This window comes from Cavia porcellus, unplaced genomic scaffold, assembly GCF_034190915.1.
Source record: "Cavia porcellus strain 051 isolate PalLab524CR breed Dunkin Hartley unplaced genomic scaffold, mCavPor4.1 scaffold_6, whole genome shotgun sequence".
NCBI lineage: Eukaryota > Metazoa > Chordata > Mammalia > Rodentia > Caviidae > Cavia > Cavia porcellus.
Genome location: NW_026947489.1, coordinates 9,156,318 through 9,173,623, shown reverse-complemented (window position 1 = coordinate 9,173,623; position 17,306 = coordinate 9,156,318). Strand labels below are relative to the sequence as shown.

Sequence of the window (17,306 nt, the reverse complement as noted above, 5' to 3'; positions counted from 1 at the left end):
CGTCCTGGGCGCAGCGGCTGCAAGGCCACCTTCCCCTTCAGCCTGCTCCATTGTCCTAGTATGACTGTGTTTTGATAGCACATAGAGGGGCGTTGGAGAAACTCTGGACGCTACCCAGTCAAATCACTTCTGTTATTGGGACCAGTCGCCCACAAGAAATAAAACCTAGCTCTTTGCCACAACATGAAAGAGACAAGAGAATGACTGACAAATATGGTTTTAAAACTCTGACCACATCCTAGAAAGGTGTCCCTCACACTTCACCTTGATATGGTTTCCTGCCTTTGCAAGCAGCGAAGTCCTTTGTTCCACCGTACTCTTGCGGGTTCAGTGGTTGGATGGAGCTGGTGTTTGTTATTTGCATGCACATATGGCAGGATCCAGTGGCCCCTTTCTCTCCTTTGCAGAGCTGCTCTGGGCCCAGGCTCTAGCTCTCTGGGTGTTCATTTTGGGAGCTCCCTGTGGCCCCTCCTCTTCAGTGCCATTGCTGGGCTCCCTGGCTGTAAGCCTGAGATGCTGGCTGCACAGGAGTTGTGCGGCCAGTGCTTTTCCATCCTTCTTTAGCATCTGCGAGTTGGCCTGGATTAATTTTTCAGGAGGCATATTTTTCTCTTAAAATCATAAAGGAAATAATGTTGGGAGCGGCTCTGCTCTACCAGTAGCTGAATCATGACGATTGGTGTAGGCTGAAGAGGTGACTGTTCTGATCAGCAGCAAACACTTGATTTCCCAGATTCAGTCCTGTGTATGCATTCACCTGTGGCTTTTTTAAAAAAGAATGTTCTGTCTGAAACTACTGCAACCTAGATTTTCCTAGGATAAATTCCATAGAAACAGCCTTAAAAAATGATGTTATCATTCCAGTGAGCAACTTTGGCCAAATTGATAATTTTTTTAAAAAATCACTTAATGCTTGTTAACATGCGTGACCTGTAATATTTACTTTCTCCTCTGAGAAATGAGGAAACTGAGGCCCAAGTATATAACTTGACCACATTCAGCCAGCCAGAAGTAGAAAGGCAGAGCTGAAAGCCAATAACTGACTTTAACGCCTGAATTTATCTCCAATGCTACATCTCAGTCCCCTTCCTTGTCCTGTCCCAGAAAAGAGCTAACCATAAACTCCTGGTCCATGGCAGACACTGGCCAAAAGAGCCAAGTCTTGGAGACCTTTTGGTACCATTTGCAATCGCTAGGCTTCTCCTGGGAAAATGAAAGTCGCACTTGAAAGGTCTATCAATAGATGCCAACGGCACAATTTATTGGCTGTCACCTTGAACTGATTTGTGCCCTGAGTGATAACTGCTGTGGGTGGAACACAGGCCCAGGACCCAGACCAGTCTTGTCTTCTCTGGCAGCTCACAGCCCTGTCTCCTTGAGCCTGAAGAGAAAAGTGCAACCGTATGAATACCTGCAAGCACCCAGGGCCACGCTGTGCTTGGTGCTCATGTTTTTTGACTCCTTTAACCCTCACAGCTGCCCTGCGAGTGAGGTCCCATTATTAGTCTCATTTTACAGATTTGGGACCTGAGGTGAGGTGGAGGGTGGGTTGGGGGATTCAGGAACATATCCAGGCCACTGAGCCAGCGTTTATCAGAAGCAGTTGCCTCCTAAGAAGAGAGATCTTGGCTCAGCCCTGTAGCAGAGATCAGACAGAAGATGCCAAAGCCTCTCAAGCCTTCCAAGATGCAGGTACCCTGGGGCAACCCCCTAAAGGGTCCTCACTGTGAAAGCCAGTCACTTTAAGGTGAGAATCTGCACCTTCAAGTGGGAACTGAGATGTCCAGCTCAGGATGGGACCTCAGGGATGCTGGGTCAGAGCCCTGTCTAGGACAAGGCCCTTCCTTCCTTTATACATCATAATCTCACTCCGTTGAGCTTCAGCAAGAATCCAGCCCTGGGCTATGGGGCAGGGTGGCCACTTCCTGCAGAGCCCGATGACTGGTGGATTCAGTGCTGGTTTCCACTGGAGCTGCCTGTCAGAGGGACAAAGGAGTTCTCTTTCACCCGGGCTGGAAGTAGAAAAGAATCCCTGCTATTGATCGCTGCTGCTGGCCTGGAGAACCACCTCGCTTCACAGCTAGTCAGTGTGTTGCGCTCCCAGCTCCACTCCACATCCGGCTGTACAGTGTACTAGGAAAAGGTCACGTCATTGTGCTGATGGCATGACCTTCCTGGGCTGTCACCCTCTCCACAGCCATCCTCATCAGCTAAGCAGAGAGGGAAAAGCCAGTGCCTCGCTTTCTTTTGTTAATGAAGCTACTTTCTCTCCAGCTCCCTGGAATGCACGAGCCCAGGTGTCCAGGTCACAAGCTGAGGCCCCTGTGCTCTGGACAGAAGACCCCAATGCCCACGTGGATTGCTTCCCACCAAAGCCTCAAAGGAGCCTCGCAGGCAGATGCAGCCCCGGCTGCAGCGCAGCCCCTTGCCAGTGGTTTGGCAATAAAAGTGATCCTTGCCAAGCTGGGGCAGTTGGACTTGAGCTTATCGTTGTGCTTTCTGAAGTGACGTCATTGTGTTAGGACTACACCCCCCCACCCCATTTAACAACCTCCCAGAAAAAGGGAAAGGAAGCCACATGTGTAACAGGTGTCATCTTGTCCTTGTAGACTCTGGAGACGATGGATACTGGGAAGCCCTTCCTCCATGCCTTTTTCATCGACCTGGAGGGCTGCATTAAGACCTTCAGATATTTTGCAGGGTGGGCAGACAAAATCCAGGGCAGGACCATCCCCACAGGTAAGCCAAGACAGGGCAGACTGTCTCCTCCTTTGGGGTCTCTTTGGAGCTCTGTCCCCTCCTTCGGCGGGGCCTTTTGCTCTATTGCATCCTTACTGGTCCCTCCCTCCCTTAATAGCTCTGTGCTGAGTCTTCTAAGCAATTGATGCATCTTGGGTTGGGGGTATGCTGAGCATCAAGCCTAGAGCCCCTTGCATGCTAGGCAAGTGCTCCTCCACTGAGCTACTCCCTCAACCCCCTTTAACTCCCTATGAAACTCGATTGGAAATCACTTTTGTGTAATAGACTAATTATATGGAGCTGGCACCCTTGCGGGTTTCAGAGTTTCTATCCTTTAAATTCTTCACACACACTGATTAAATGAGTGTGTCCATCCCTGGCATGTCACCTCTCTTTCAGATGACAATGTTGTGTGTTTCACCAGGCACGAGCCCATCGGGGTGTGTGGGGCCATTACTCCAGTAAGTACAGCAGCTTTTTTTTTTTTTTTTTTTTTGTCTGAGACAAGGTCTCGCTATGCAGTTCAGGCTGGCCTTAAGCTCACTTTGTAGCCCAGGCTGTTCTTGAACTCTCAACGATCCTCCTGCCTCAGCCTCCCAAGTGCTGAGATTACAGATGTGTGCCACCACACTTAGTTTAAGTACAGCAGCTCTTCCTGATAGATCCCAGATAGGTAGCAGCCTGCTGCCCTGCATTCTTTGGAACCAGTTTCTGGTATGTTTGGCCCATAGCACCATTGTTGACTGAGGAAGTGTTTGGTGGCGTGGAACTTGGTGCTTGCGGGCTCCTAAGGTGTTTTATGCCCCACTGCTGTTCTAAGACACTGGCTCTAGAGAGGCACCAGCAGACATGGTGGATTCCAGGTGGAAAGATCAGGAATGGACAAGATCCACTGAGAGCCAGTCTCTCGGCTTCGCCTTGAAGGATAGCAAGACTTGCTCATCAGGAAGAAGGGTTTCCCAAGCAGCAGGCATGTCCCAAGTGTAGGGATGACTGGCCCACTTGGAAGGGAACCACAGGGATGCTGCTGGGGCTAGAGCTTGGGTGGGACAAGCACATGTGTCAGGTGACCAGGGCCAGCTTCGGCACCCTTGGCTGCCAAGGAGGGGTGGGGACTTTAGTCACCAAATCACCAAACCGTTGATGCCCGTAGGAGCTGGGCATTGCAACAGCCCACCTATGTGGGAAGCCCCAGGCCACTGCTGTGGTGGCTGGGCAGGGAACAGGGGAGACACTTGGTGGCATCAGAAAGTGAACTGAAAAAATGCTTCAAGGAGGCCAGGGGGGCAGCACACATTTTGGAGGGGTTCTAGTAGTATATATACAGCAATCCTCTTTCAACGCTGCCAATTAGCGTTTCCCGGCATGCAGTTTAGCAAGCACTGGGCAGGAGTGCTGTCCCATCATTGTCCACTCCTAAATTACTCCTTCAATCCCAAATCTAGATGAGCAGCACACACCCTCCACAGAGGCATTCCTGGGCAGCTGGGACGGGGGAGAGGGTGTGGGCAGGCCCTCAGGGCTCCTCCCTGTGCTCTGTCCCAGTGGAACTTCCCCCTGCTGATGCTGGCATGGAAGCTGGCACCCGCGCTGTGCTGTGGGAACACCGTGGTCCTGAAGCCTGCAGAGCAGACTCCCCTCACCGCGCTTTATCTCGGCTCACTGATCAAAGAGGTAAGACATCCAGTAAGGAAATATGTGCTCCTGATAACATTCCCACTCTGGGAACCGGGTCACCCTCACAGGACCGGGCAGTGGCAGCCTGGCAGCCGGCTCCTGCAGAGTGGGAAGGGAATGACGCCTGTTTTGCTTGGCGGCTGTGCTGTCTTCCTCCTGATTGTGGTCACCGAGCTGGAAGAAACGCCATTCCTCCCAGTGGTCCTAATGAGAACACATCGCTCTTATTATGGGCTCAAATTTATGGTTTAGGACTCACTGTTTTGTCTAGATGATCTGCAGGGGGTGACCCAAGGGAAAGCCAAATGTTCAGAAGGTCCTTGGGACCTGCACTGGTGAGGTCTGAAATGCTCCTTTTTCCTTCAGTAGCCATGGCAGTGCCAGCCTCTGATCAGCGCCTGTGGGCAGATCCCACCCCCACCCCAAGTAGCCACAACTCAGGGAAACAGTGGCCCAAAGGGACACCTCCTCCCAGACACACCTGGCGGCATATTTTCGTCATTTGATCACCAACTTGTATGTAGCAAAGATTTAGAAAACAAACAAAAAAAAAAGAAACGTAGGAAAAAAAGGACAGGAGAAAAGATCCATTTATTTATTTCACTTCTCATTGGGGTTAACACCCAGATCAAGATAGGACGGCCAGCGATCAAGCGGTGTTCACCTCTCTTGGACTGGTGACGTAGAACTCAGCTGTCAAGGTGATGGGGCCGGAAGGTTCTCACCTCACAGCTGTTAAAAGTTAGTGCAAGGAAATCAAAATCTTGGCTTTTTAAAATAACATGTTTTTAGTAAGATGCAGGGCCCCTTGGGAAGATGTCTTTCACCTCATTTGATTTGTGGTGTCCTTGGTGAAGGAGGAGGCCTTGTACGTGCAAACATGGATGTGAGTGTGAAAGAACCGGTGTGCTCCTCTGTGGTGTGAACCAAGATGAGCAAGCCAAGGATGCAGAGGGGATGGATGATCTCTGGTCCCATTCTGGACATAAAAGAGACAGAGTGAATAATGAGCGCTATAGCTCCAGAAGGTGCTTCAACCCTGAGAGGTGCTATCGTCTCCTTCCCTTATATGCACACTCTCGTATACTGTCTCACATATACACACCCATGTACACACACACACCCATAGTCTACAGCCACATGCCCATACATGTTACCTACTCATGCGTGCATGCATACATATGCGCACACTGCTTTCACACACACATTTACAGACACGCACACACCCCTATGTGCTCACTCACTTGCACACTTACACAACACACGTACACTGAAAGGTGCTACACAAGGTCCACCGCCACCTTGTGGTCTCATTGCACATTTGCTCAGAGCCAGGCAAGATGGGAAGCCCTTTCGGGAGGGGGAAGCTGTGCTGCAGACTCAGCCTGCACCCGGGCAGTGGCACTCGGGCAGCTCCTGGGGTGCTGGCCGCCAAGGGCGCCTGCGTCCTGGGGTTTCCCTGTAGGGGTGCTGTGCTCCCAGCATGCCAAGACTGTGCCTTCTCTTCCACTGATGCCATCCTCATGGCCCCCAGGTTGGCTTCCCTCCCGGTGTGGTGAACATCGTACCAGGATTTGGGCCCACGGTGGGAGCAGCGATTTCTTCTCACCCTCAGATCAACAAGATAGCCTTCACTGGGTCCACAGAGGTGAGTCCCCAAGCTAAGGGCAAAACTGGGCACCTAGTCCAGACCCCCAGACATCTCCGTGGAGAAGCTCAAATGTGACTTGTTTTTCTAAGTGTGGCCATGTTTTCACACATAAGGTTGGTTAAAAGTCATTGATCTAGTTTCCAAACTAAGTAAATAATAGAACTCAGAAGCCTTGGACTCAGAAGACTGAGAGACACATAAAAATGAGAGACATCCAGAAGACAGACATCAGCATTAAGGCTCAGAGAGAGCTGATCAACAGAGAAACCAAGGTGTCAGGTGTGCAGCCCTTCGTGTGCAACACGCTCTTACAAATCAGTGAGAAGAGCTAAATGGGATGATGAGCAGCAGGAAACCCAGAGAACACGAGTGCATTATGCTCAGTAAATTTAGTCGATTAAATGGTGATCACCGACAGTCAGAGAAATGCAAGTTCAAATAAAAATCAGACACTTTTTATCCCTTAATTTGGTAAAAACAGAAATGGTATTATTATCATGATATTATTAAGCATACAGGATCTCACTGACCTGTTCCTGAGGTGGGAGGTGAGATTTAGTAGTATTGATCAAAAATTTCAGGGTGGAAAACTTTTGATTCAGCAATTGCATTTCTAAGACACTACTGCATTTGGAGAAATATTCCCATGCATGTTCAAGGGCATATTTTCAAGTGTGTCATATCTAACCTGTGAATTGTTTTATGGTAATTATGTAGACAAGGAAAAATGCCTATGATCTACAATATGATCCCAGTAATTAAAGTGATGTATGTGTGTGTGCATGTGTGTGTATGTGTGGCTGCACATGGGCATGCTTGCCTACCTACAGATATTCTCCGAAAGGATTCCCAAGAAATCTCCAAGTCCCTCCTCTTTGGTCCACCCAGGAGCCCACAGCCCTTTCCTACAGTCCTGACAGAGGGTGCTGCCTCTTTGGCAGCCAGGGTTGTCATCTTTATAGGTTATAACCAGACTGAGTCCTAATTTAAAGCCACCAGGTCATGGGTACAGCATTAAAACAGTCAGCACGCTCAGTGTGCCGACTGCGTCAGATACTCCACCTCTGGCTTCAGGATAGGGCTCTGACTCCTGGTCTCCAGTGGCTTCTCAGTCTTTCTCTGTCATCTGACCCAGTAGCAAACTTTTCTCTGCCCCTGCCAAGCTTCCCTGCAGACGTCCTGAGCTCTCTCTAGGTGACCATGGGTCCTGCTGGGTGGCGTCCTCCTTACTTGCAACCAACGTCAAGAAAGTAGCCTCTATGGCCCTGAGGACTGCTCAGCCGCAGGCATATCCATCCTGGGGTGCTTATGGGGTGCTGTGCCTGGGCCCCCCTGCTGCCTATGGCTGTAAGCGTGCAGCTCAACTCCCCATGCATCATGAGCGTGGAGCAGGCTGGTTTGCTGTAGAACTCTCCCTGGGGACAAACATTGCCACTGTGGACCCATTCCAGACCTCACCGAGGACACCAGCCATAAGCTCACAGAATTTAGTCTTCTTTTTGATGGTGCTGAGGAGAGAACCCAGGGCCTTATGCATGCAGCCCAGCCCACGCTTCCTTGTGTGTAGAGCCCCTGATTTCTTTTTATGTTTTATTTTGAGACAGGGTCTGTCTAGGCTGGGTTCAAACTTGTGGTCTTCCTGCCTCAGCCTCTGAGGGTGCTGGGATTACAGGCACCTGGTTTACTGGTTGCCCAGGGTAAACGAGCAGAGCCCAGGGCCAGCCCTGCTCTCCAGCAGTAGGTAGAGGTCGGCGAAGCAGATGGTGAGGTGTCCGCTCATGGGAGGCTGAGTGCTGCTGTTTGCTCAGTTACCATAGCACACTCCAGAGTTTTCCAGCCCACTTCCAGAGGTGGCTCCTTCTCATCTGAAATTCACTGCCCTTGCTGCTTCCCTGACTCTGGAAGATTCCCTCGGATTGCACCAGAGCCACACAGAACCCCCTCTCCCACTGGGCTGCAGGATTTCAGCTGTTACTAGCAAGACTGGAAGAGCAGAGCCACCTCTCAGGGCCTAGAGCCTTTTTCTCTGGGCAGTGGGCAAAGCTCATTGGGGTTGTGCCCCAGCAGGTGAACAGACAGCTGTGCCCATGGGGCAATCTCTGGGTCCCCGGGGGCCCTCACCCACTCCTAGAAGCAGATCATTTAAGACTGTGGACTTTAGGATTCATGGTCTGCTTTGCAAGCAGGTGCTGCTGGGACCAGGAAGTGAATCTAGCTAGTGTCAAGGCCTGGGGCACCTCACAGAGGCAGGTGGCCCTGGCTAGTCTAAGAACAATCCCTTCACTGGGCCTGTTTCTCCTCCTGAAGGTTGGAAAGCTGGTTAAAGAAGCCGCATCTCGGAGCAATCTGAAGAGGGTGACGCTGGAGCTCGGGGGGAAGAACCCTTGCATCGTGTGCGCTGATGCTGACCGTGAGTCTCTGTCCAGCCTGCGCGTGGCCTGGCCTTTAGGGCACCTGTAGATCTCTGCCCACTTTCTGGACCCATTCAGATCCATTTGAGAGAGAGACATGTGTGCACAGACAGTCACACAGTAGGACTGTCTTCTGTCTTAGGTCAGCCTGCCCGCCACTCTACAGTCGTGCCAGGCAGGGGAGAACAGAGCACTGGCTTTGCGGCTGGAAAAGGCATGGCATAGGTGGCAGCTGAGGAGCTGCCTGTTTCCACCCCTGCCCAATTGGAGCCAGGGTCACAAGGAGCCAGGAGGCTCAGTTTCTCCTCCAGGCTCCCCTCTTGGGTATGGGTGAGGAGAACAAAGGGAAGGTGGTGTGGGGGACATTTATTGTTCTAAGTTCCAGTCAGTGCAGTTCTAGGTTCTCCAGAGAACAGTGACAGTGGGAATTGAACAGGAGTTGTTTCTTCTTTCTTTGTCTTGGTCTGACAGTGGTGCTGACCCTTAAAAAAGGAAGTAAAAGAAGCCATAGCTGGAGGTCTGTGTGCTGTCTCTCCCTGTGCCACCTGTTGCCTGGGAAAGCCACTGCCCAGAAGCTTAGGGACAGTGTATGTCTTGCTAACACTTCATGACACACTAGGGCAGTAGATGCTGTCCTTGGCTGCCACGTCCACAGTGGCTATAAAGGACCGTGCTGGGCATTTGTTCACCTGTGACACGGTCAGCTATCAAGAGGTGTGACTTCCCCAGTAGCTCCAAGCACCTTTCCTTTAAAAATCAGCCTGTCCCACCAGTCCACAGCCCCAGAAATACCTGTCTCAGAGAACAAAGCCTTCCAGTTGACACTCAGATCAGGCTAGAATCTCAAATATACCAGAAAAAAAACAGTGATCCTGGTGAGACTTCTCACTTAGGTGTAAATGACTGATATTAGATCCTTTCCCTGAAGCTGGTTTTCAATAGGGGATAGATGGGGCGAAGAAACAAGCTCCAGGGAGGGCATGAAGACCGGCTGTCCTCCTCCTGCCTGGTGGCTGCTCCCTGGTGGAAGTGTCATTAGTGTTGCTAATGGTTTCTGGGGCCAAGTGAGGCTGTTCTGGGCGTAGCCCTGCTGTGACCCTCACTGGGAGCCTCTGGTTCCCACACCAAGGACTCCAGTTGTGCACTGAGGCCCCCACTTGCACCTCAGCTCATCCTCTTGTTCCCACAAAGAGGAAAACCATAGCTAAAGCCCGACGTGCACCTTGGTTGGGGGTGGCTTTACAGGACTCAAGTAAACACGTTGTGCAGCTATCTTGTCTTCCTCCTCCGGGCAGTGCCAGGCCACACCATTAAACCCTGATGTAATACCAGGGGTAGCTGCCACCTTTCTCCTGCCCCTTCAGCCACCACTCTGACTCCATCAGGGTGCAAAAGTGAATCTGCTGTCTTCGAGGAGGACTAGGGACCTTGTGACAGTGATGTCCTGCTGCAGAACACACACACACACACACACACACACAGCCCTACTTAGGAGCAGCATCCTCCTCAAAGCGGAGGGCAGAGTCCCTCGGAGCTGCCTGGTGAGCTCAGATGGGTCACCTTCCTGTGCTCACAGTCAGGGCTCCGTGTAGAAACTGCTTTCCTTGAGGAAGTGACAGTGTAGGAGGAGCTGAGAAGCCAGGCAGGCACAGAGCACCAGAAACCCGGACAGACAGCCGTGTCTGTCACTCAGCGTCTCCCCAAAGATGGGACTCATTGGTCCACCAGCTGGTTTTCAGGAGCTGATTTTAATTCAGCGCCAGCTCTGAATTCAGTCAGGTACAATGCCTTTCACCATCCTGAGTCATAGGTGGTCCTTCCTAAGGTCCTCTTCCACTCAAGGTGGAAAAGTTTGACTTCCTTAAAAATTCTTACCAAGTACATGTGTACTTACCAAAAGGTTTTTCCGTTTGTTTTTGTTTTTTGGGTTTTCTGGACTCACCCGCATACTTACGGTCAGAAGACTTACTGAACTCCCAACTTGGTGAACCTGAAAATCCTTTTTCCCATCCTCCCTCTTTGTGAAATGCTGAGAACAAAATTAATTTCTGAAATGCCGCCGTCCTGGGGCCTGTTTTCTTGTGCAGGCAATTAGAATCGCAGCTGTCGCCAAGCCTGCTCTAACAACTTAATCGCTTCCTCTTGCCTCGCCCGCACCCCTGCCCCCTCCAGTGGACTTGGCAGTCGAGTGTGCCCACCGGGGAGTGTTCTTCAACCAAGGCCAGTGCTGCACAGCTGCGTCCAGGGTGTTCGTGGAGGAGCAAGTCTACCCCGAGTTCGTCAGGCGCAGCGTGGAGTACGCCAAGCAGCGGCCGGTGGGAGACCCCTTCGATGTGGAGACCGAGCAGGGGCCCCAGGTAACAAGCTACCCACCCTCTGTGCCTCTGCTGCGGTGATGCCTCAAGGGTCGCTCTCAAAGGAAAGACTGCTGACAGATGCGGCCCTTCAGGCCTTTGTTTAGAAGCTGATCGGATGTCAGCGGAGTTACAGGAGGCACAAGCCCTGGGGAGAAGGAGCTGTCCCCAGGGCGTGAGGTGGTCAGTGTGCTGTCCTCCTCCTGAGCCTCAGACAGCTACCAACAGCAGTCTGACTGTGAGGCCCCCAAGCCCAGTGTGGGTGATGACACGAGATGACCCTCAAAAACCAAAGAATCCGACAGGGAGAGCTGTAGGGATCGATGGGTTTTGGGCAGTGCCACCGATCTCTGGAGACCAGTTTGGGCGGCCAAGGATGGGTGAAAATGACCGTAACCATGAGGCTTAATAACCCTTTAAAAGGGCACATCTTGTATCACTTGCTTGCTAATTATGAAGTGCACAGATGGATAAATATTTAAAAGAGAACAGCCTGACCATCCCATGCATTATGGAAATGGAGCTCGCTCGGCAGCAATCCACGACTTTTAGCCAAAGTCCTGCCCTAGCCCTGAAGTTGCAAAACACATGTCCGTGACTTACCGCTGGCATCTGTTGGGAAGCTCCCTGCTTGCCTCCTGCATTTGCACCACGTGTTTACCCCGGAGGCTGTGGGTCTGAGCTCACATGGGGCTCTGTGGCTTTGTAGAAGTCATACATTCCATCCACCTCTGTTCCTCACCTGGAAAGTGGGACTAACAGAAAAATTTTATGACGATTGCATAGTCTGTAGGACATACACAATACAGGACAGTTTTCTGTGCTTTTTCAAGGGAGAGGAATATTAAATGACAGCCATCTGACATAGGTATGATGAGTGTCTGTGGGACTTAAGGCTGTGTTCCAGAGTTTTTGCTTAGTCATCTGTGGTGACACACTGGCTGGGGAAGAAGGGATGAGGGGTGCTTTTATGGCCTCAGTTTCCCCTCCCCAGCCCCAGCTCAAATGCTTTGCACCTCTAATGCTGTGTGATTATGGGAGAGAAGAAGCTTCGTTTCTGGTCCCAAACTTGGCAGCCAGTGATGCAGAGTAGTCACTGGCCTTGGTTGGATTTCAGATCTGAATGCAAACATGACCACAAGTCACTGTTGAATCCACCATGATTGTCACGGCTAATCCAGAATCAGTGGGGCATATGGGATGTGATCCCCATCCTAAGGACCCCTCTCTCCCCTGTCATTATTTGGAAGTCCTTCCAAGGCTCCAGTCTTGACGTGTGAAGCCAGACACATGAAGCTGTCCCCAGAGCAGCTGCGAGGAGAGCGGGTGTTGATTTCATCTGTACTTTCATGCCGCAGTTCAAAGTCCTTTGAAAGCTCACTTAAGCTGTCTAACCTCAGCATATTATTTTAGGATGTTGTTGGGGGTTTTTTTCTTCTTCCTCCCAGAGTGCTTTTTCATCTATGGTAATAAGATTTTACTCTGAGAGGACTTACAGCTGTCTAAATAGTCTGTCTGCCTCATGCCTGTAAAAGAGTGGGCTGATCTAGATCGGCGTTCGCTGCTGGGAGCTGCTTGCTGGACGGCTCCAGAGTCATTCAGGTTTACTGGGCAACTGAGCCACAAGGCACACACACATGACACGGGCCACCTGGCCAGGACAGGACCTGGAGGTGTCCTCCCTGTAGAGAGAACTGAGAGCAGCAATGGTCCCGCCGTTTAGGGCCATTTTTTTCTGGTGTTGTGCCCTTTCTGGGTCATCTCACTTCCCAGCAGGTCCGTCTTCTCTGAGAGGCACCAGCTGATATTTCGTGGATGATTGTTAGACTTGAACACTGTGTTCACAGGGACTCGCCAGGGAGAGGAGCTCAGATGTGCAGGGTTTCCATGCACAGATGAGGTCTTCCAGGCGGAACAGGGTCGGCAGCGGTCAGGATTTGTGGTTTGAGGAAGCCCCTTGAGGGACCTGTGGGAGGAGGAAGGAGCCTCTGCAAGCTCTGGAACTTTCAATCCGGGATTCAGTTAACGAAGAGAAAAGTTGAGAGGACCCTGAGCTACCACTGGCTGCATTTGCACTTGTGATTTTCAAGTGGAGTACATGGACAGGGGGCTACATCCTCCTCCTGTGAAAGGACCCTCCCACCCTTCCACGTGCCCTGTCTACACACCTGGTCTCACCCCTCCCTCCCACGGCTCCATGTTCTTAGTTTCTGATGCATCTTTCTAGAATTTCTTTTGTGTCTACAAGCTAACCTGTTATATATCCTTATTTCTTCCTGATTTTTATGCAAAACATACCATAATGGCTCTACTGTTTTTCACCTTGTTTACTTTCCTTAACAGGAACTTAAAGAGCTTTCTATACCTGTCTGTGGATACCTGTTTTGTTCTTTTTCACATGCACATACAATTCTGTGTCAGAAGTCACCAAGACTTAAATAATATCTTCCAAAGAATACGTGGGCATGTGCAATCACACACAATGCTCCAGACTAGGTGATCTCTCTCTCTCTCTCTCTCTCTCTCTCTCTCTCTCTCTCTCTAAGAAATCCATGGGAAAGACTCAAAGTAGAGTTTCCAAGGGGAAACACATTTGTAGTTTCTGTAAGAATTGCCAGATTACATTCTGTGCAGCAGTGGTGTCCCCACTTTTTTGACACCAGAGAGTTTCATGGAAGACAGTTTTCCACAGCTGAAGTTCAGGAAGGAGGAAGGGAGTGACTGTGAGGACTGAAGGAGAGTTCACAGTGGGGACTGGACGGAGCTCCAGTGAGAATCAAGTATCACTGCCCACCTCACAGGAGGCGGGGCTCAGGCAGAGAGTGGCTGTGAGCACAGACAGGGCTCAGCTCACCCGCTGACCGCTCACCTCCTGCTTCTAACAGGCCATAGCATGGTAGTGGACAATGGCCACTGGTTAGGGATGCCTGTCATAGAGGATGAACCAATTCATACCATGTTCCTATCAGCAGTGTGCAGGTTGGCTGTTTCTCCTGTATTATCAACAGAATATCAATTCTTGTTCATCTGAGAGCTAAAACTGGTATCATTTAATTGTAATATACAGTCTGCCTTCCAAAGAGTGTAAGATAGAACACATTATCTTATGTTTAAAAGACATTTGTGTTTCTTTTTCAATCAAGTGGATATTTGCTTTGCATAATTTCTTCGTATATTTTTGGTCACTTTTCTTGTCTTTCTAAGATGCTCTATATACATGCTGCAAAGATTAGTTTTCCATGATATGATTTGCTAATATTTTCCAGTTTGCTATTTTTCCCTGTGACTGCTTCTGATGATTTTGCTGTCTGATTACTTCTTTGTTTCCATCTTCTGGAGATTGAAGCACTCGCCTCACGCATGTGAGCAAGTGTTCTACCACTGAGCTGTATCCCCAGCTCTTTTTTAAAAACACATACTCAAATTTATTAATCTTTTCTCTTTTTTGGCTTCTGTACTTTGAGTCATAGAGAAGACAAGTTTATAAGATCAGTGTCCCACATGAAGGAATTTTGTGGTTTCATTTGTCACGGTTACATCTTTGATCTGTTTAGACTTTTCCTGGAATAAGATATGAGGTATGATTGGTTAACACTGGACCCGTGTATCATAGGTTGGTCAGTTATGCGTGGTTTGGACCCTCCCCTTCCCCTTCCCCTTCCCCTGCTCCTCAGGAATACATAGTCATCCAAATGTACCATTGGATTTGCTTACTATTTTTTTCACATGATTAAAATAAAAACAGCACTCCTATCTAAAAGTTTCAGCAGTAAATCTCATTAAAGCTCTGCCTCTTCCAGCCCTAGAGGAGGAGCATCGTAAACAGGGCCATGATAAAGGACAGAGGTCCCGTGAATTTTAGGAGGAAGGCTGGTAGAGGGGCCAAAAGATCACTGTACTCACTGAGCATCTCCCAGAGGGGCGCTCTTTTAACAACTTGTTCGAGCAAGGTAGCAAAGATGGAGCCTTTCTGATGAGCTGATCCCCCGCCAGCTGAGGCACAGTCTCTCACCCACCTTGAAGTTCACTCCACTGTTTCCAGGGGTGCTGAGAAAGGTGACCAGCTTCTCACTCACTTCCCCTCAACACTATCAATGGAGAATTCCAGTAACAGTTCTTCTAATCCATGGAGCCAGGGTATAGGCTGCAGGTAAAGTACACGACACTCAGAATCAAATTTCAGATAGACAAAGATGGCATTTGTAGCACAAAACGTATCTCAAAGAGTGTTTGGGATGTACTTATGCTCCAAATCATGTCATTTTTCTGAGATTTGAGGCTAGGTAGGCATCCTGTGTCTTTATTTGCCAAGTCCAACTACCCTAGCAGGGTACAAAGAACTGAGAGAGCAAAGAGTGTGACCCTTTCAGACCTCAGTGCACCTTGGACTGGCTTCTCAGCAAGGAAAGTGGAATCAGACACAGGAATGAACACCAGTCCTGGAGAGAGGATGCATAATTTATCTTCCCAAGTCTTTCCTGCTCAGAGGAGCCCAGGTCTGTGCATCCGAGGAATTGCTGCCTGCAAGACGCACTTATTCCGTGATTTAGGACTAGGCAGGAACACACAAGGCAGGGTGACTGATGATGCGAAGGCTGCTGGGACTGTAACCTGGCAGCTACTCGCACGGGAAATTGGCAATAATTCCTGCAATGTTTTGCAGATCGATCAAAAGCAGTTTGACAAAATCCTTGAGCTGATTGAGAGTGGGAAGAAGGAAGGGGCCAAGCTGGAATGTGGAGGCTCCGCCATGGAAGACAGGGGACTCTTCATCAAACCCACTGTCTTCTCAGAAGTTACTGACAACATGAGGATTGCCAAGGAGGAGGTAGGTGTGGCTGCAGCCTGGGGCCCTGCTCTCCTCCAGGGAACCCAGAACTCTTTGTGGGCTGAGCTTTCCTTTTCTATGTAGCATTTCCCTTAACATCTGAGGTCCTGAGGAACACCATCTTGTCACAGGCCCCTGGCAAACCCCAAGGACTGCACAGAGTTCATTTAAGATGTAGTCTCCATTCATTTCTCCTGGTCTCCTAGGGGCAAGATTCCCTCCCCTGAGTTCATCAGGCAACGGGGGCATGGAGAGGTGTTGTCCCCTGTGGGGGGTTCACAGCCAAGGCTGCTTTAGTCCCCCCAGACTGACCTTAGAAGGGAAATACTCAAGAATCATGTCCCAGCTAGAATCCTCATTGTGTTTTCCATCATGGGTGTCCTTGAGAATGACGGAGGTGAAGGAGACCTCATGAGAGTATAAATTTCCCTTTGTCTTTCAATTCTGGGAGGCAGATGGAAGCTGGTTCCTGCACAGCATTTGTAAGATCAGAGCCCACGGCTGTTAGATCCTGGGAGGTGCACCAATGAGGATGCTCTCTGAAGGGTTTCCATAGTGACTCCCAGGGGTGGGTGTGGGACACTGTTCACACAATCTGCCCCCCAGCAAAGGAAAGGCAGGGTATCACATCCTCACTGGTGCAAAGCACAGGGAGTCAGAGCACAGGGTTCTACAGCCCTGCCTACGAGCACCTTCTGAGATAACTTTCCACAGAGTCACTCCAAAGATAGGCCGGATGGGTCACCCCCAAGGCCCTCAGCCTGGAGTTCTTAGAAACCCTGATGACCATGAGGCCTGGGAAACACAATGTATATCTTAGTGTGATTTTAAATTTTTTGATCCTTTTTAATCCTTTCCTTCAAATTTCCACCATCACACAGCTAAAAAAAACCTTTGGTGATCTCTCTTGCCCTGTCATTGTCACCATGGCCGTGTGGGCTCTGGGTGTATGTAAAAGGCACAAGACCAAAGAAACCCCTGCCCAGAGCCTGCATTTCCACCCAACATACTTCTCACTGCTGTTCTCACAATTAATCACAGATTTTTGGACCAGTGCAGCCAATACTGAAGTTTAAAAACATCGAAGAAGTTATAAAAAGAGCAAATAGCACAGACTATGGACTCACAGCAGCCGTGTTCACAAAAAACCTTGACAAAGCCCTGAAGCTGGCTTCTGCCCTGGAGTCCGGCACAGTCTGGTGAGTAGTGTGTTGATTCAGCTCCGACTTGCAGCCTCACAGTCTTGCAGGGACACAGTTTTTACCCGGATGTTACATGCCACCTGCTAGTGCAGCGCTTTGCTGAGTCCTCACGACCACCTTCAGCAACAAGTGCGCTTATGGGGTTGAGCACCTCACTTCCCAGAGGCAAAAACTGAGACACAGAAGCTGAGTAACTTGCCTAGATCCTCATCCCACTGTGTCCACAAGGATTGATTCCAAGGTCCCTGCAGATTTCCAAATTCATCGATTCTCGAGGCCCTTAAGTGAGATGTCCTAGTACATGCATATAACCTGGTCACGTGTACTTTAGCTATCTTTAGATGATTTACAATACCTACAACATTATGTATGCTGTGTAAATAGCTGCTATATTTTACTGTTCAGGGAATGATGACAAGGGATACATGTTCAGCACAGACGCAA

The 17,306-nt window shown here is 49.9% G+C and overlaps 1 protein-coding gene across 1 annotated transcript in view; it reads left to right on the top strand.

Annotated features, from left to right (window-relative positions):
* Positions 1-17,306, top strand: part of Aldh1a3 (aldehyde dehydrogenase 1 family member A3) — a 33,316-nt gene that overhangs the window by 8,476 nt on the left and 7,534 nt on the right. The window contains exons 4-11 of the mRNA XM_063249921.1: positions 2,610-2,739; positions 3,139-3,200; positions 4,285-4,413; positions 5,951-6,064; positions 8,375-8,477; positions 10,651-10,835; positions 15,496-15,660; positions 16,702-16,859. Of these exons, the coding sequence (XP_063105991.1) occupies positions 2,610-2,739; positions 3,139-3,200; positions 4,285-4,413; positions 5,951-6,064; positions 8,375-8,477; positions 10,651-10,835; positions 15,496-15,660; positions 16,702-16,859 (1,046 nt within the window). The remainder of the gene's footprint in view (positions 1-2,609; positions 2,740-3,138; positions 3,201-4,284; positions 4,414-5,950; positions 6,065-8,374; positions 8,478-10,650; positions 10,836-15,495; positions 15,661-16,701; positions 16,860-17,306) is intronic.